This window comes from Protopterus annectens, chromosome 8.part0, assembly GCF_019279795.1.
Source record: "Protopterus annectens isolate FY-2018-M chromosome 8.part0, PAN1.0, whole genome shotgun sequence".
NCBI classification, from domain to species: domain Eukaryota; kingdom Metazoa; phylum Chordata; order Ceratodontiformes; family Protopteridae; genus Protopterus; species Protopterus annectens.
Genome location: NC_056741.1, coordinates 732,815,149 through 732,835,376, shown reverse-complemented (window position 1 = coordinate 732,835,376; position 20,228 = coordinate 732,815,149). Strand labels below are relative to the sequence as shown.

General features: G+C 45.4%; 1 protein-coding gene across 1 annotated transcript in view; it reads left to right on the top strand.

Moving 5' to 3' along the window:
• Positions 1-20,228, top strand: part of GPKOW (G-patch domain and KOW motifs) — a 743,201-nt gene that overhangs the window by 208,936 nt on the left and 514,037 nt on the right. The window contains exon 3 of the mRNA XM_044080190.1: positions 11,797-11,936. Coding sequence (XP_043936125.1) covers positions 11,797-11,936 — 140 coding nt within the window. The remainder of the gene's footprint in view (positions 1-11,796; positions 11,937-20,228) is intronic.

Here is a 20,228-nt window from a genome sequence, read left to right as displayed (position 1 = left end):
CCCTCCTGAGGATATTTCTTTCGGGGAAGTTCTACACACCATGAGGGAACATTTCAAGTGGCAAGGTCAGGAATATTCTGATTCTAGGAAACTCCTTAGGACTTTCCTTAAGAAGCCTCAGCACAGGACCTTAGCTATTTCTCCTGTACTTGATGTTCTGGATGATTTGTATTCTGACTCTAGTGCTACCCCTGATTCTCTTCCTCCTGCTCCAGCCAAGACAGACAGGTATTACAGGGTCCCAGAAACTCATTCCCATTTATTCAGGGCCCATACTGCTGATTTGGAAGCTATTTCACAGGGGCCTAAAGGAGTTTCAGCCTCCACCTCAAAAAATCCTTTGCCCTCCAACAGGGAAGCTAGGTCATTAGAGAGATGGGACAAAAAGGTTTACACATCCACTACCTTATCTATGAGAGCTTTAAATTGCCTTTTTCATATGTTACAATATCAGGATTATCTGTTAGAAGATTTACAAAAACATTAGCCACTCCTGATCCTTTAGACAGGAAGACTTTGCAGGAAGCTGTACATAACACTCAGCAAGTAAGCAATCACTTCCTGCAGTGTGGATATGATGCACTGGAAGCTTCATGTAGGGCAGCTATGACAGGGGCAGTCATTCGTAGACATGCTTGGTTAAAAGATCAACCTCTACCAGATCATGTAAAAGCAAAACTTCTGGATGCACCTTTGGAAAAGAACAAGCTTTTGGTGCAAATGCTAAGGATGTGTTAAAGACCATCAAGAAAAGCAAAATCAGTTCATACAGTGAAAGATTTCCTCCAGGTTCAACCCCCCAGATTCAGTAGGAATTGGCCTTCAAAAAACTGGTCCTTTCCTAATCCAGAAAAGTTTCAAAGGGGTAAGAACAGACGTGGCCGAGGAAGAGGCCAATACAGAGGCCCTTACAGGGGACGACAATGGCAGCCAGGAAACCAAAGAAGTGATGCAGGGGTTTCACCTGCCCCACAACCACAATCTCAATGACTTTCCTCTACTACCGCCTACCAGGGAACAACTAGAAGCTCCCTTGGGGAAGTTATCTCTGTTTGCAGAAAACTGGCACAGACTGACAAAGGACAAATGGATTTTGGACATTATAGACCGAGGGTACAGGTTTCATTTTCATACCTTACCAAGAAAACAAGGCATGCCAAACCTACCACAAAATCAGAGGGCAGAGGCTATCAAGCAAATCACTCTGCTGACTCGGATGAAAGCAATAGAAAGAGTTCCACAACAAGAACAAGACCAGGGTTTTACTCAAGACTGTTCCTTGTTCCAAGAAAAGAATCTCAATGGAGACCAATACTGGACTTGTCCGCATTAAACACCTTTCTCATAGTACCAAAGTTCAAAATGCTGACTCTACAGCAACTCCTTCCCATGCTGGGCAAGGGGTCGTGGCTGATTACTCTGGACCTCAAGGAGGCATACCTGCATGTCCCTATCAGACACAGCTGCAGAAGATACCTCAGATTTCTTGCAGGGCCAGAGCATTATCAATTCTCGGCATTGCCATTTGGCTTATCTGCTGCGCCCAGAGTATTCACAAAATGCCTGGCTTCAGTAATTGCTCATTGCAGGCTCCAGGGGATACAAATTTACCCGTACCTGGACGACTGCCTCATACAAGCGGACGACAAATTGATGTTGACAAAAAACCTGGATTATGTCATACGATTACTTCAAGCTCTGGGATACACAGTCAACTTCCAAAAGTCAAGACTGCAGCCATCCCAGCAAATAATCTTCTTAGGAGCCAAACTAGACGCAGCCTCTCAGATGGCTTACCTGACAGAAGACAAGCAAGAGAAGTTAACTCATTATTTCAAAGGTTTAACAAAACTCACCCAGATGACTGCAAGGAGATTCCTACAGGCCCTGGGTTACATGGCATCCTGCATTCTCCTGGTTCCATTAGCAAGACTACACATGAGAAAGCTTTAATGGTACCTAAAAAGCATTTGGTCTCAACACAGCAACAACTTGGAGACAATCATACCACTCATTCCATGCCTACAAAAGGAATTCCTATGGTGGGCCTCGGTGAGCCAGGCAAACACAGGTATGTCATTCAGAAAACCACAGATAACACAGACCATGACTACAGACGCCTCAGACCTTGGATGGGGGGCGCACATGGAAGGCAGGTGTATACAAGGACAATGGTCTCCAAAGGAAACACATCTGCATATAAACCAAAAGGAAATGCTGGCAGTAATGCATGCCATCGAGGCCTTTCAACACCAACTCCAGCAAGGCCATTTACTGATACAGACAGACAACACCACTGTGATGTGGTACATCAACAAGCAAGGGGGCACCCACTCTTACCCCCTTTGCAGACTGACAATGCAGCTTTGGGAGAAATCACTGAGCCTAAACATCCAGTTACAATCCCAGTTTGTTCCAGGAAAAGACAATGTGTTGGCGGACAGCCTAAGCAGGAATTTCACAGATCCACACGAGTGAAGGTTACATCCGAAGGCCTTCAGACAACTCACTTCGACATGGGGCAAGCCAGAAGTGGACCTATTTGCCTCTCACCTCAACCATCTTCTACCAAAATTCTGCACAAGGACATCCAAAAGCTTGGAAAATAGACACCCTCTCATTCAACTGGAACTCCCTAGCAATCTATGCATTCCCACCTCTGCCACTGATGACCTCAGTATTACTAAAGATCAAAGCAGAGAAACCCAAGGGAATCATAATAGCTCCGGACTGGCCAAGACAACACTGGTACCCACTACTACGGAGCATATGTCACACCAGGAGGTGGGCCCTTCCCCACTGGCCTCTACTTTTGACTCAACATAATTTCGAAACACTGCATCCAAATCTTCAGACACTGCAGCTAACAGCCTGGGAGATCCCATAAATAAATTCAGCTTATCTCTCTCCAAGGAAGTTCAGCGGATACTAACAGAGGCTCGAAGACCATCCACCAGAAAGGTTTACTTAGCAAAGTGGAAAAGATTCAGCAATTGGAATACCAGCAAGGGACATGATGCATCATTGTTGAACATCCCACTCATCTTGGAATATTTGGCAGATATGTTAAAGAACGGCCTCTCATATTCTTCCATAAAGATACATGCATGTGCTATTTCAGCTAGATACAACACTGATCCTCCTGTTTTTTCTCACCCTTTACTAAGGCAATTCCTCAGGCGAATCAAGAACATTAAGCCACCAAGAAAGGCCCCAGTGCCAGCCTGGGACCTCAATTTTGTCCTAGAAAAACTGACTCTACCTCCATTTGAGCCAGCAGCTTCAGTTGACTTGCAATTTCTCTCATGGAAGACAGCTTTCCCGTTGGCAATTACCTCAGCAAGAAGGGTTTCGGAGTTACAGGCCCTAATGGCAATACCACCCTTTATTATTTTTCACAGAGACAGGGTTTCATTAAGGACCAACCCTACTTTTATGCCAAAGGTGGTATCTAGGGTTTCTTTAAATCAAGCCATTCATCTGCCTGCCTTCTTCCCCAATCCTGAGAATAAGGGGAAAGACTGTTGCATACCTTGGACATTCACAGACAACTTCGATACTACCTGGACAGAACCAAGGCCAGTAGGAAGTCTGAACAACTTTTTGTAGCTTACGCCCCTGCAGTCCAAGGAAAAGCAATTTCAAAACAGACTGTTTCTAAATGGATTGGACATTGCATCAGATTCTGTTATTCCTTTCATGGAAAGACTGTTCCAGCCAATGTCAGACCACATTCCACTAGAGCTACAGCCACCTCTACAGCATTCTTAAGAGGGGTGCCTACCAAGGACATTCTAGAAGCTGCTACATGGAGCTCCGTGCATACATTCTCCAAACACTACAATCTCCCTCTATACTCCAGATCCAGAGCAGGCTTTGCTTCGGCAGTCCTGCAGGGTTTGATTGCCACACCATCTTTTCCTAGAGCATTCCTCCTCCCCCAGCTAAGCTATGGTATTCTACCCACATGTTATGACTGCAGTTGCATTCTTGAAGGACATAGTACAGTTTTGTATCTACCATAAATGTAGATGTCCGATAGACATGCAACTGCAGTCGGATTTTCCCTCCCTCCATACCCCTCTATGCCTAGGGTCCACTCCTATCCCTGTTTCTCTTAGCTGGGGATATCTGTTATGGTGTATTTGTTTTATTGCTCATTTATTTGTTTGGAATCCTGTTTTTGTCTTCCAATTTGATTACACCCTTCCTTGGAGGGCACCTGGCATCTGGGGCAAGAAACACTGAAGAAAATGGTGTCGGCTGATGCTTATGTACTCCAGCCGCTCTGACGTCGAGAAATGCGACATCAGCCGACGTCGGACCCAGACTTTGGAATCCGGCCGACCGAGGGCTGCCTGAGGCAGGACAACCCACATGATGTCCTTCATGGATGCATCTGCAGTCATAACAACTGGGTTGTCCTGTCGTCAGGCAGCCCTTCAGTCGGCCGGATTCCAAAGTCCGGTCCGCTTCGCTGATGTCGCACTCACCCGACGTCATCTCTGTTGGTCTTCGGTATAAAGGCATCAGCCGGCCATTTTCCCCAGTCTTTCTTGCGGCGTGGCGAAGCAGAAGCTGTTCGCAAGTGCGGTCGGTCGGATCCAGAGATTACTTCTACCGAATACTACTTGAAGACTTCTAAAGCTAAGTACCCGTTGGGGACTCTTTCTTTCCTCAGCCGTTGTCAGAAAATAATAATTGTTTAACCTGTGGGAAACAAATACCTCATAAAGATTTCCACTCTTATTGTCTGCCTTGTTTAGGCCCAGCCCACGACGTAGCAGCCTGTTCGGCCTGTGCTTCCTTCAACCGACGAACGCTTAGGCGTCGGTCGGAGTTTGCTGAACAGTTTTTCGGTTCTGATTTTGCGTACATTATGCTGTCGGATCCTCCGACTACCCAATCTGCCAAAAAACGCAAAGATAAAGACCGACACTCGCGGTCCGCGGTTTCGGCCGAAACCATGGTTAAGCAAACCGCGAGTGTCTCGGTTTCGGCCGAAACCGAGAAAACTGATCAAAGTACAGCTGAATCTATGTAGAAAGCAGAAACCTGATCTCACCACGATGTAGTTTATAGGTGAAGTAAAGAGCGGTTGCTGTTTAAAATGCAGTTCCCAAATTCACTGTTCAAAGAAATTGTTGGCAGCCGTAATAAAGATAAAACTCTTCTTTATTGTGGATGTGATTAAAAGGTAAGCGCTTTCGCGTGGTCACAGCCACGCTTCATCAGACAAATGAAAACTCTGCATTAAAGTGCTTATATAGTACATAAATTAAAACCAAGCCCTATATAATTAGGTACTTCAATAAATATTTAAAACGGCAATACTGACAAACTGTCAGAGGCGTTGCATTCATTATTAGTGCTTATAGAGTCTATAGTAAATCTTAAGCATAACTCATAATACAATTTGTGAACTAAAAAATATATATATTAAACAAACAAACAATTAAAGAACTTGATGTAATTCAACAGTAAGTCTGTGCTTAAACAAATAAAAAGCAGTGAGAACCCTGCGCATCTGAATGCTAACAGGTATAACCCTAGATAGACTTGTTTACGGTTACCATCGCAACCGAACAAACAAATAAACAGTTAAAGAACTTGATGCAATTCAACAGTAAGTCTATGCTTAAACAAAAAGCAGTGAAAACCCTGCGTATCAGAATGCTAACAGATATGACACTAGATAGACTTTTTTACGGTTACCATCGCACCCGGAACCTTAGTTCATTTGACATAAACTATTTAGAGACGTTCACAAAAAGTTTGTATTAAAACATTTCTAAAGTTATTATACTTAAAACACCAATTTGAATGCATTGTTATTGTGAGCTCTATCTAATTTTTTTAGAACTAAATAAAATCATTTAAATAGTTTTGCAGACTTGACTAAGTCTTGCCATAAAAACATTATTAAAACACAAAAGAATACGATACAAAACTTGGGACCAAGTGACATATAGCTTTTGGAATGTGTATGAGAGACCAAACAAAACCTGAATCAAAATCAATTGAAATGTGCTAGTGACTTGAAACATGACTTTTTTACAGCTGAATCTATCTCTACAACTGAGGCACCTGCTACCATTCTTGAATCGGCCTCAGAAATTTTACCCACTACGGTGGTTGCCACTGACTTATCAGACACCATTCCCTTGGATGTCTCTACCCCAGCACGTGGTGCTGCTAGGCCTCCAGCAGCCATGTCCATTAAGGCCTTCGCCAGGGCTAAAGCAGCCAAGACTACTAAAACAGTGCCTGTTAAAACCCCTACAACCAGGCCCTCCTCTAGTTCTCAAATGCTTACTCTGGCAGAAGATTTAATTTCATTAATTAGAGGATCTCAACCTCACCCAGACAGGGCCTCTCAGCCCCCAGAGAAGAGACCTAGGGCAGAGCCCCCTGAGCCAGTGTCATCTGATGATTCTGCCGATGAATCAGACATAACTGACCAGCCAGAGGCTCCTTTCTCCAATTTTGAAGACTCTGATGCTGAAGAATCCATTCCAGCTGCTTCCCCACCAGAAGAATTCTCCTTTGGGGAAACCTTACATGCCATGCGAGAGCAGTTCCAATGGCAGCAACAGGATTTTTCAGACTCCAGAAAAAGACTTAGGACTTTTCTGCACCTTCCACAACACAGGCCCTTAGCTATACCTCCTGTTCTCTCTGTGGTGGATGATGCTTTCAATGATGTCTGCTCCGCACCAGACTCTTTACCTCCAGCCCCTGCCAAACCAGACAGATTTTACAGGGTGCCAGACACCCATCACCACCTTTACAAGGCCCCACTTGCAGACCCCGAAACTATATCCCAGGGTCCCAAGGCAGTAGCGACCATAGCTAAAACCCTATTCCTTCTGAAAGGGAAGCAAGGTCATTAGACAGATGGGGCAAAAGGTCTACACTTCAGCTACTCTCTCAGCTAGAGCTTTAAACTGTCAGTTTCACATGATACAATACCAAGAGTTTATGCTTGATCAGTTAACTAAAAAGCTAACCACTGATGAATCTCTTGATAAGAAATATGTATTAGAAATGGTAAATAACATACAACAGGTTAGTAACCATTCCTTAAAATGTGGCTATGATGCACTGGAGGCTTCATTTAGATCAGCCATGACTGGCACAGTGATAAGAAGGCATGCATGGCTAAAGGAGCAAGCTTTACCGGATCATGTCAAAGCAAAGTTACTAGATGCTCCTATGGATAAGACAAGTTTGTTTGGTACACCTGCCCAGCAGGTTATGAAGAAAATGGAAGAAAAGGCAAAATCTGTTCAAACGATTAAAGATTTCTTGCAGGTTCAACCCCCAAGGTTTAGCAGGAACTGGCCTGCCAAAATTGGTCCTTTCCTGACTCCACAAGATCTCAAAGGGGCAGGAATAGACGTTCCAGAGGCAGAAACCAACCCAGAGGAGGTGCCTACAGAGGACGACAGTGGCAAGGTAACAACAGAGGCACAGACACAACCACTGCCACTACATCAACACAACCACAGTGACTTAATCCTAAATCCGCCTACCAGGGAACAAATAGCAGCTCCTCTAGGCGGAAAGTTAACCTTATTTTCAAAGAACTGGCACTATATAACAAAAGACAAGTGGATTTTACAAACCATAGATCAAGGATACCGGTTCCACTTCCACACTTTACCAGTCAAAAGAGGAATGCCAAATCTACCTCCAAATCAAAAAACAGAGGCTCTACAACAGATAATGCAGTTAGCAAACATGAGAGCTGTGGAAAGAGTGCCAACAGCAGAGCAAGGAAAGGGGTTCTACTCCAGACTATTCCTAGTTCCAAGAAAGGAAAAATGTTGGAGACCAATTCTCGACCTGTCCGCCTTAAATACATACATCATTGTCCCAAAATTCAAAATGCTGACCCTACAGCAACTTCTTCCCATGCTGGGCAAGGAGTGTTGGCTGGTAACTCTAGATCTCAAGGAGGCATACCTGCACGTCCCCATTCGACCAATCTGCAGAAGATACCTCAGATTTCTTGCAGGATCAGAGCACTATCAATTCTCAGCATTGCCCTTTGGCTTATCTACTGCGCCCAGAGTATTCACAAAATGCCTGGCATCAGTAATCGCCCATTGCAGACTACAGGAATTCAAATTTACCCATACCTGGACGACTGCCTGCTACAAGGGGACAACAAAAGCAAGCTGACAACAGATGTACAAAGGGTCATTTACTTGCTACAAGCACTGGGATACACAGTCAATCTACAAAAGTCAAGGCTGATACCATCCCAAACAAGGACATTCTTGGGCTGAATTGGACACAGTAAAACAAATGGCATTCCTAACTGCAGAAAAACAAAAAGAACTACCTCTTTACTTCTTAGCACTAACAAAGCTGAACAAGTTAACAGCAAGAAAAGTACTGCAGGCCTTGGGCTTCATGGCATCATGCATAATCTTGGTCCCACTTGCCAGACTACATATGAGAAAACTACAGTGGTACCTAAAGAATTTATGGTCCCAACACAGACACAGCTTAGAAACAGAAATCCCACTAATTCCATGCTTAAAACAGGAGTTCCTATGGTGGGCTCAGGCATGCCAGACAAACCCAGGCCTACCCTTTCGCAGATGTCAAGCAAGCCAGACCATCACAACAGACGCTTCAGACCTAGGATGGGGGGCCCACATGCTGGACAAATGCGTGCAAGGATTGTGGACACAGGATCAACTTCACCTGCACATCAACCTAAAAGAAATGCTGGCAGTAAAACTGGCAATCCAAAGGTTCAGACCACTTCTCAAAGAGGGCCAGTTGATGATAAGGACAGACAACACCACAGTCATGTGGTACATCAACAAGCAGGAGGCACTCATTCATACCCCTATGCAGAATGACTTTGGAGCTGTGGACCCTGGCACTCAGCTACAACATCCAGTTACAGGCAATATTTGTACCGGAAAAGAAAATACTCTAGCATACATATTAAGCAGAACCACATCGGATGCCCACGAATGGAAACTGCACCCGGACATCTTCAAGACCATCTCAAAGAAATGGGGAATGCCTCAGATAGATCTATTCGCATCACCTCTCAATCACCAGCTCAAAAAATTCTGCACAAGGACATTCCACCCACTAGCATGGAAAGTGGATTCGCTCTCCTTCAGCTGGAAAGGCCTGACAGCATATGCATTCCCACCTCTTCCCTTGATACACAAAGTATTACTAAAGATCAAGGAAGAACGTCCAAGGATAATCCTGATAGCTCCAAACTGGCCAAGACAACACTGGTACCCACTGCTGAGGAGCATGTCTCGAACAATATGTGGCCAATACCTCTGATGCCTTTGATGTTAACTCAGAACAACTACAGCATCATACATCCAAACCTAAAGACGTTGCAACTGACTGCATGGAACATCACATAGCAGCAGCTAACCCAGAGCTTTCCCAAAGAGTTAAAGACATTATTCTTGAAGCACGCAGACCTTCAACAAGAAGGAACTATGCTGGAAAATGGAAAAGGTTTGTCATTTGGAGTACTAAAGAGGAAAAGATGTGTCAAACATAGATATGCCTAACATTCTGGAGTATCTGGCCGAACTTCTTCATTCAGGCCTGTCCTACTCCTCCATCAAGATACATGCATCAGCTATTTCAGCAGAATACAGCTTTGATCCACCTGTTTTTTCGCACCCTTTGCTCAGGCAGTTCCTCAGAGGAATCAAGAATGTAAAACCTCCAAGGAAACCACCGTTACCAGCTTGGGACTTAAACTTTGTGCTAGAAAAGTTGACACTATCACCCTTTGAACCAGCAGCAACAGCAGACCTACAACACCTGTCATGGAAAACTGCTTTCCTACTGGCAATTACTTCAGCTAGGAGGGTTTCAGAACTACAGGCCTTAATGGCAGTGCAACCCTTCCTAATCTTCCACCAAGATAGAGTGTCCATGAGGACTAATCCTACATTTATGCCTAAGGTGGTATCCAGAGTGTCTTTAAACCAGGCAATCCACCTACCTACCTTCCTTCCCAACCCACAAAACAGAGGGAAAGAATACTGCATACCTTGGATGTACATAGACAGCTACGCTACTACTTGGACAGAACAAAAATAGCAGAAAGACTGACCAACTTTTTGTAGCCTATGCAACAGGAAGGGAAGGAAAAGCTATTTCCAAACAGACAATCTCCAAATGGATAGGAAATTGCATACGATTCTGTTACTCCTTCCATGGAAAACCAATTCCACAGAACATAAGACCTCATTCTACAAGGGCAACAGCCACTACCACAGCCTTCTTACGAGGAGTGGCAACCAAAGACATTATTGAGGCGGCTACTTGGACCTCCGTGCATACATTTGCCAAGCATTATAATTTGCCTCTATATTCCAGATCCCGAGCAGGGTTTGCCACTGCTGTACTGCAAGGGATCCTAAACACACCATAATCTAGTTTTATCCTCCTCCCCTAGTTGGCTATGGTATTCTACCCAGTTGTTATGACTGCAGATGCATCCATGAAGGACATAGTACAGTTTTGTACCTACCATAAATGTAGATGTCCGAACTGGATAGCATCTGCAGTCAGGATTACCCTCCCTCCTTCCCCTCTGTGGTACTCCTAGGGTGTTTTACCCTCCTAATAGCTAGCTGGTGGGGGGGAGTCTATTATGGTGTATTTGTTTGTATATATGTACATACATGCTTATTTGTGTGTTTACCTCTATCTTTTTGGAAACATTGGCATCTATCCAAATTTTAGCCTCCAAGAGGGCTACTGGCATCTGGGGCAAGAAACACTGAGGAAAATGGCGTCGGCTGATGCCTTTATACCCGAAGACCAACAGAGATGACTTCGGGTGAGTGCAACATCAGCCGAAGCCGGACCCGGACTTTGGAATCCGGCCGACTGAAGGGCTGCCTGACGACAGGACAACCCATGTTATGACTGCAGATGCTATCCAGTTCGGACATCTACATTTACGGTAGGTACAAAACTGTACTTTATGACTGCAGTTGCATGTCTATCGGACATCTACATTTATGGTAGGTACAAAACTGTACTTTTCACCATCAAGTAGCTTGCTTTCCTGTGAAAAACTGAAATATGATTTCTCTGTCTAAGGCATCATGGTAAATGTTAATGTCAGTTGTTGCATAAATAATTATAGCATGGTTACAGAACACTCCATAGGCATATCTCTCAACTTGTTAGCAGAAGAATTCTGGAAAGGCACAAAACTTAGAAAGTTGCTAGAATATGTTTTATATTATCATACATTTTCTGAAGGGTATGAAGCCTGACACTCAAGTGTTTCACTATTTATTGAAGTCATTCCTCTTTGATTTGCCAGAAAACCACAAATTGTATGAGGAACAGATCAAAAATATGAGGCAAAAATCTGAACATTCTGTGAAAATCTTGAGAGTTGAGGTAAACTCAAAGTAGTTTTTTTGCTCTTTCCTATTGTTCATTTTATGTTTTTGCTTCTAAATTTATTGGCATGTTAAAATTTACACTGCATGCTTAGCTTTCTGGGTGGCAGAAAATGTCCCATTAGAGTCAACTCAATGAAGTCATTTGCAAGATACCTGGGCTGGACATGCTCATAGAAGAAGCCTGAACAGGAAGGCGGAGTAGATTGAAACTTCAATTCCTTCTTATTAATACCTGATTGTATGTGTTATGATATGTATATATATATATATATATATATATATATATATATATATATATATATATATACATTTTGAATTCTGCAAGGAGCAGAATATATAAATAAAATCCAGTATTGCATTGCAGAATCTCAGAAACATAAGGAACAGTGGAACACCGAGGTGAAGGATAACCCAAACTTAAAGATTCCGCTCCTTTTGCAGAATCGAGTCCCAGATGGTTTCGAAGACGGAGATAAAATCAATGTGGAACTCAGACCAGATCAAGTAAGTTTCACAGTTTTGATCTTTTTAATTGGTATGCCTTTTCGTTTAATTGCACTTATTTTATTAAAACATCAAATAGTGTACTGTTTATTGACTTCAAATTAAACAGTGGTTAGGTTTATGTACATATTTTCTTGTACTGACTGCTTAAACTTTACAATAATGTGTAATGGTTATTTTTAACTTTGGGCATTTTTTCATAAACTGATAAGACTTCAAGCAGGAGTCAGATTAAAAGATGAAAAATTATTACTGATGCATGTACCTGTGGAAGGTATTTCTGTTAGAAAATCTGAAGAGCTTGAGCAAGAAGCTAACAGTTTCTCACATTTTACAGAGACAAAATGTGATTACAGCATTTTAAGTTCATCAGTAATTTGTGCTGGACTAGTTTTTAAAGGGCATGCATCTCTTGTATGGTTCATATCTCTCTCATGAGAACTTGTTAAAGTTGCAAAAATTTGAGCATTTGAACAGACCATTTTTTGCAGTAGCTACTTTTGCAGTGCTTCAGAATGCTTCTAAACAGCAGCCAATATAAATAAACAAAAAAAAAAACATATCAATAAACAAAAACAAGCCACATGCTGAAGACTTAGCTGTTACAATAGACGGTGTCAGTGCTAAACTTGTATACTCTTTAAAGTCCACTCCTCAGCTTGTTCTCCCAAATCAGGTTAAAGGGGCTGCCCTGCATTATGATACCCTGTATCTAAGATCCTCTTTGGACTCCCCCCAGTAAAGAAGCCCAAAAAGGTCCTGTATAAGAAGTAAGTAGATGCCCATTTGGAGTTGTCATAGTAGATGTTGATGAGGAGGAATTTTTAACTCCTTTGAATCCTCTAAATGACCCAAGGTTTGGGGACTATTTAGAGCTCATGCATCAAATTGGGGTGACCTGATCAAAACGATTCCCACTGAGGATCTAGAAGGCCTGAGGGTCAAACAGCAGCCTTTTTCTGGGTGGTGCTTACATTATTGGACATCCTGAAGTTTAGCTCAAGGTGATGGAATCCCTTTACACTGTCCTCTCTCCCTAAAAAGTCTAACATCATCCTCTGGCTCCTTATGGGAAGTTGATCAGAAATATTGGTCCTGACAGCCTTGTCTCAGCAGCAGCTCTTAAAAAGGCTTCACCTTCCTTTCACTCATATGTTCACAAGACAAATCTAGAGTGATAAGCTAGGGAAATGTGCATCCTCTACATTAACATTTGTGCGTTTTGAGTTATTTGTCTCATGAGGTGGATTTCAGACATGACACAGCTGACAAAAACATTGAGCAGTTGCTGCATGGGCCCATTAAAACAAACTTCCTCATAGACATCAGCTGCTTTGAACCATGGCGAGCTATTATTATGATGTGTATTCTTTTATAATGCAGCAGTGAATATGGTCAAAAGCATGGGATCTGTCATCTGTGTGTGCTGCCAGCCATAGCTCTGCTTACTAGACAAGCAGACATAGTGAAATTACAAGCTCCATCCATCATAATGTTCTTTTTTTCCAGGATAACAGAGTAAAAAGGAAGCTAGTAGCAGATGTGGCTCAGGTGCCACATATAGCAAAGGAATGAGTAACATGCTGTGTGTGGGAAAACCCAGTAATTGGGCAAACATCCAGAATAGCCTAGGGCCCAAAGGCAAGAGTCCTTGGAAGCCTTCAGGGACCCACAGCCTGAGCATTGATGACATTATCTGCCTTTAGGGCTTGCCTGACTGTCCTACTATTGAAGAAGTTTGAGATCCTATCTCCACCCCCCCCCCTTTTTTTTGCATTCTAATCCATTAAAACAGGCAGGTGGAGCCTGTCTTTGTAGTGTCACGGAGTAAAGCCCTGCCTTCAATACAGACAGCCTCAAGAAAGAACATCCTCAACCTATCCATCTAGGAGGTCCCACCAGACTGGTAAGGATTTATATTTTATTCCAGATTTTTTCCTCCCTGCACCATCTACATTCTGTACCCATTGGCTCCTAACCTGAAAGTAGTTAACCCCTTTGTTTCTTCCAAGAGACAGTTCATGCAGTCATCTAGGTTACACTTTTATTCCAGAGGTTTGAGAGACTTTTCATTATAAACATGGCCCTCCACCATGTTTTATTTATCTGTTAGTGAAGATGTAGATCCCTAGATCTGAAGTAGTTTACTTCATTTGCTCTTCAACCTGTGGGTCCTCGGATCCATATCGGATCCGACACGGCCACATTTTCCAGGTATGACTCTGAGCTCCATGCTCCTCCCCTTACCCACAATGCCTCTGTCTCCCTTCTCCCTTCACCCTTCAGACCTCGTTTGCCGCCTAAGAGGAAAAATTGTGGTCCGAGCTCCATTGTGGTAGTTTTGCAGTTATTGAAAAAAATGTAACTTTTCATACCTTTATAACTATCCTTTTCATGCCTAATCTTTTCTATACCTTCACAGGGTTCTTCGTAGTTTGTTTCTTGTAGGCTTTTCTATCCTCCTCTTCTTTTCTTTTTCCTCGTGGTAGTGTGTGTGTGTGTGTGTGTGTGTGTGTGTGTGTGTTGTGTGTGTTGTGTGTGTTGTGTGTGTTGTGTGTGTTGTGTGTGTTGTGTGTGTTGTGTGTGTGTGTGTGTGTGTGTTGTGTGTGTGTTGTGTGTGTTGTGTGTGTGTTGTGTGTGTGTTGTGTGTGTGTTGTGTGTGTGTTGTGTGTGTGTTGTGTGTGTGGTGTGTGTGTGTGTGTTTGTGTTGTGTGTGTTTATGTTGTCTGTGTGTGTGTGTATGTCTGTGTGTGTGTGTGTGTGTGTGTGTGTGTTTGCTTTGAACCGGCTAAGGCATGGCGGATGCCCTAAAGCCTGGTGTCAAAAGATGCAGAGTGTGGCCATAAGCTTTCCCTGGTGGATGGCCACACTCTGTGCGTGGTTTGTTTGGAGGTGGCTCACCTCCAGTCCCCCTGTCCTTTTTGTGCTGGGTTTAACCCCAGAGCTCTTAAGAACAGGCGGGACAAACTGATTGTCAAAGGCCTGTTGCCCTCCACTGCTGGGACTGACGTCCCACCTTCCCCCACTCTAAGAAAGCAGCGGCTACTGCTTCATCTTCCCCTTCCTTGCCCTGTAGGACTCCCCCTCCCGCCAAGAGGCCCGGAAAAGGGGATAAGGTCAAGAAGGCCCGGCCTTGCAAGCGCTCCCCTGACCGCTCATTGGAGGCCGGCCTCCTGCCGAAGACTAAGCCTGTTTCCAGGCCTGTTTCACTTTGGCTCAGGTCCCCAAGGTTCTCCCCTGAGCCCGAGGTTTTAGTTAGCCGGTCACCCCCTAGGCCCTCCCCCCAGTGGCTCTTCCAGCCCACTTCAGCGGCGTCCTCCCGCTTTACCCAGAGCCTATCTGAAGCAGAGATGGGCAAGATGATGTGGAGATTTAATCCACACTCAGATCCAGATGGGAGTCTTACCAGGGCCTTCTCCCACCGGAGCGAGCACCTTTCAACCAGTATTTAGACCTGTCACTCCTTCTCGGATCTGACCCGCGGTTTTGGAGCTGTTGGATCCGAGGACAGTCTGAATCGAGGGGTTGGCGCCGATGGTACCGTGTACCTCAATGCCGGCCAATGCCTTGAGTGTATCGGGTCCGAGCTCTCAGAGCCATAGCCTCTGGGTCAGATCAGAGGGGGTGCTCTCTGCTCTGAACTTGTTGGAGAGAAGCATCTCCCCTCGATGTCTCGGCTCCAACTCTCCCTGGTCAGATCAGGGGGGAGTGGCTTCCGCCAGTTCAGCCCAGGAGGTCTGTTTCCCTTCTGCATTTGATGTGGTGGAGAGGGTTCTTGCAGGTTCAAGGCCTCTTAACTATTTCGTCTTCAGAGTCCTTCCAGACCCCCCCACCTGGTCTTGAGTGCAGGTCCGACCATCTTGCCCTCTCAGGGACAGCCAGTAGCCATGATGCCCCAGGACGTTCCTGCCTTGGAACAACCCGCTTGCAAGACCTCCCCAGAGAGTCCCCCTGAGGAGCGCCCTCGCAAGCATACGTGTAAAAGGAGGCACTTGGACTCTCCTCCAGAGTCCCTCACAGAAGACACGGACCTGGATGAAGGGGAAGGTTCCCTAAGGTCACCCCCCCCCCAGGATGTCTCCTTTGGGGACATCATGGAGATCCTCTGCCAAAGAGGGGGGTGGTCCACCCCAAAACCAACCTCTGATGAGTCCGTGTTTCTGGAAGCATTCGGCTCGGGCCTATCTACCTCTTGGGTGTCCCCTCCTGCTGATCCACTCGTCGATTTAATAAAATCTAGGGCATGGAAGGAGCCGGACACCGTAGAACCAATACCCAAGCATCCGGATAAGGTCTTAAGCCCTCCCGTAGACAAAATACACTAGCACAAAAGGGGTCCCCTGTAGATGAGATGATGGTGGCGGCTGCCACCAAGAAAGAACTCACCCAGGAGAGTTCCACGGTCCATCCGCCTGACGAGAGTCGAGAATGTTGGATTGTTTTGGGAAGTGAGTCTATGCATCAGCGCCCTTCTGCGTAAGGGCACTGAACTACATGGTGCATGTTATTTGACTCCAGAGAGATCTGGTCAAGGAAGTCATGGAGTCGACCCCAGGGTCCATGTTGCCAGAGGACAGGAATATGTTCGATGTAGAATGACCACCCTCCAATCTGTAGCCAACATGTCCATGCATTTGATCTCCCATGCCACAGAGAGAGCCGCATGGGCGGCGGGGTCGGGCATTACCACCCGGCGCCACACCTGGCTCCACTTGTCAGTTCTCTGAACCCTTCAAGGCGTCTTTCAACAATGCCCCTTTTGATGGTTCTTCCCTTTTTGGGAAGACAGTGACCTTAGTCCAGAGCGAGAAGGACAGGAAGACACTGTCTGGCGTCGGGGTCAGCTTCTCACCACCTCAAAGGTCCTTTTCCAGGAACCAGTGAGGTCAAAAGAAGATGTGGTTCTGCATGTCTCGGGCATTTTTCCAGGATGCTCAGGACTCACTTTCACCCAGAGGCAGAGGGGGATACGACAGACGCTGCCCTAGAGGCAGAGGGGGTATTAGGAATTTTGGGTCCCAAGAACCTTTCTCAGATAAACCCAGACAGCAACCCTAAGGGGTTGCCCGGCTGTCCATCTCTGGAGGCAGTCGGGGGTCGTTTGTTGCTTTACCCACTAGCATGGAAGTCCATCACTATAGATCAGTGGGTGGTGCGAGTCATATCCAGAGGATATTTCATCCCCTTCAAGGATCTACCCCCTTCCAACAAAACCCTCCCGGACGTTCCACCCATGCACCCGGGAGGAAGCAGTAGTACAAATAGACTCACTACTGAGAAAGCGAGTCATCCAACCGGTCCCCCCAGACCAGTCTGGATCCGGGGTTTATTCCAGGTTTTTTAGTGCCAAAAAAGGCGGGGGACCCTCAGACCAATATTGGATCTGTCCCAACTGAACCTGTCAGTAACCAAGACAAAATTCCGGATGGTCACGATTCAATCTATTCTGCCTTATCTATAGGACAGAGACTGCATGTGCTTGATCGACTTCCAGGATGCATACCATCACATCAAGATGCACAGGTGCTTCCGGAAGTTCCTTTGGTTCTGGCTGGGAGCCAATCATTACCAATTTCGAGCCCTCCCCATCGGTCTCACCACAGACCCCTGGGTGTTTACCAAGGTAATGGCAGTGTTAGCGGCTCACCTGAGGCTTCAGGGCTTTCAGGTTTTTCCATACCTGGACGATTGGCTCTTTACCGCCTCCTCAGGGCATCTACTATGTGAGGCCAGGGATTCCTTCCTTCAATTAGCTAACCAGTTGGGCATCACAATCAATACAAACAAGTCGGCCTTTCAACCGGTCCAGGTTGTAGATTTCATTGGGGCACGGCTGGATACAATACAATCGCAGGTGTTCCTCACCTCAGACACGATATGCAGCTTGAGGCTACATGTCGTACACATCCTTCAGACCCATTTACCATCAGCCGAAGCAGTGTTAAGAGCTTTAGCTTCTATGGCAGCCACGATAAATCTTCTCCCCATGGCACGCCTTCATATGAGGGTACTGCAGTGGACTCCAGCAGTTCGGTGGTCACTTTTAGACCTTCCCTTGTCTTTTCCAGTGAGAATTTCAAAAGTGTGCAGGGACTCCTTTGATGGTGGATTTAATCCCTGGATCTCCTCAAGAGACGTCCTTTTCAACCTCCTTTACCCCAAACCACGGTGACCACAGATGCCTCCCTACTTGGGGGGGGGGGGCATTGCTCGGGAAGGACAGTCCAAGGCATGTGGTCCCCTTCTGACACCTATCTGCACATCAGTGTTCTGGAGATGAGAGCGGTTCTTCTTGCATTGCAGGCCTTCCATGCTCATCTTCCTTTGGGAACGATTGCAGTTCAGATGGACAACGTGTTCAGTGGTCTGGTGTATCAACAAACAGGGTGGAACCAGATCTTATCCCTTATGTCGAGAGGCCATGAGAGTGTGGGAATGGGCAATCTCCACCGGCCGTTTTCTGGTGGCAACGCACATCCCGGGACGGTCCAACATCTTAGCGGACAGGCTCAGCAGATCTATCCTGATGCCTTACAAGTGGTCTCTGTAGCCCTCAGTAGCGAAACAGATCTTCCTAGCATGGGGTTGTCCTCTTTGTGATCTCTTCGCATCTCCTTCCAATGTGAAATGCAGCAAGTTTTTCGCTCTGAACTCCCCCGGCGGGGAAAGCCTCCAGAGAAGCTCTGATCCATGCTTGGCTTCCCAGGCTTCTTTATGCATATCCTCCTCTTCCCCTCATGTTGAAGTTTCTGCAGAAAGCCTGAAGGCTGGGGAGCACCATGAGCCTCATTGCCCCATTCTGGCTTTGACAGGTTTGGAGGTTTTATCACATTTGGGTTAGCACTTGCGAACTACTACTGCTTCGGGCACCACACAGCAAAAAAGACTGATGTAATGGCATCGGCTGCATGCTTTATATCCCTGACTACCTGACGTCATGGAAGATGAGACAGCAACTAACGCAGGACTCAAGACTTTGATAATCAAGCCGATTGAGGACTACTGCAAGCAGATAACACAAATGCGATGACTGCAGCAGTGAATACACTCGAACATCTACATTTATGGTAAGTGTACACAACTGTACTTTTCCCTTACTCGGGTCTCACCTAGTTGCTCCACCATGGACTTTGAATCCGGTCCTGGATCTGCGTTCACATCCCTCGGGGATTCCTCATTCAGATCTGGATAGTCTGAAGCTCACGGCTAGACTGCTCTGGTTTCCATGATTCTTAGGACTCCCAGTCTGTCATCTCCCATCAAATCCATTCTGGTGGCGGCTCATAAATCTTCCACCAGAAAAATTTACCACAGTAAATGGAAACGTTTTCCTATTTGGGCCATTCAGAGGTCGTTGGAGCCCTTCACTGCACCAGTTTCAGCAGTTTTAGATTTCCTAACTAGCATTTTTCATCAAGGCGCAAGTTCCTCAACGATGAAAGTTCAACTAGCTGCCATTTCTAATTTTCATGTTGGAGTAGACATGTCTTCATTGGCTTCTTCTAAACTTTGTAAAACTTTTCTCAAAGGTGCCTTTCTTCTCAGACCCCCGGTTAAGGACCCCATTCCTCCATGGGACCTCACTTTATTGTTGCAGGCGTTGGTTTCTCCTCCCTTTGAGTCTGCGGCTCTACAATTTTTGACCTGGAAAACTGCCTTCTTGGTTGCCATTACATTTGCTAGAAGGGTGTCGGAGCTTCAAGATCTTTCTGTCAAAGTCCCTTACATGATCTTTCACAAGGATAGAGTGTCGCTACGCACTAACCCATCCTTCCTTCCCAAGGTAGCCTCAGAGGTCACTATTAATCAAATTATTAACTTACCAGTATCTTTTCCGAGCTACCAGAACAAAGGGGAATATAAATTACATTTACTGGACGTTCACAGGCAGTTGAGGTTTTATCTGCACAGGACTAAACCTTTCCGTAAGTCTGATCAGCTTTTTGTGTCCTATGCCAAGCCCTTCTTAGGTAAACCTGTCTCAAAAGTGACTATTGCTCGCTGGATTTCACAATGCATTGGCCGGGTTTATTCAGATAGAGGTTTGTCTCTTCCAGGAAGATTGAAGGCTCATTTGACCCGATCTATGGCTACATCAGCAGCTTTTTGGTCTAGGGTCTCTTTGGATGAGATTTGTTCAGCTGCTACTTGGGCGTCATCTCATACCTTTATTTCTCATTATAAACTGGATTTGGTCTCTAGGAGTAGAGCATCCTTTGGTTCTGCGGTGCTCTGGAATATCCTTCCATGGGGGCATCCCAAGGGCTAGGTAGCTGTTGACTCTGTCCCACA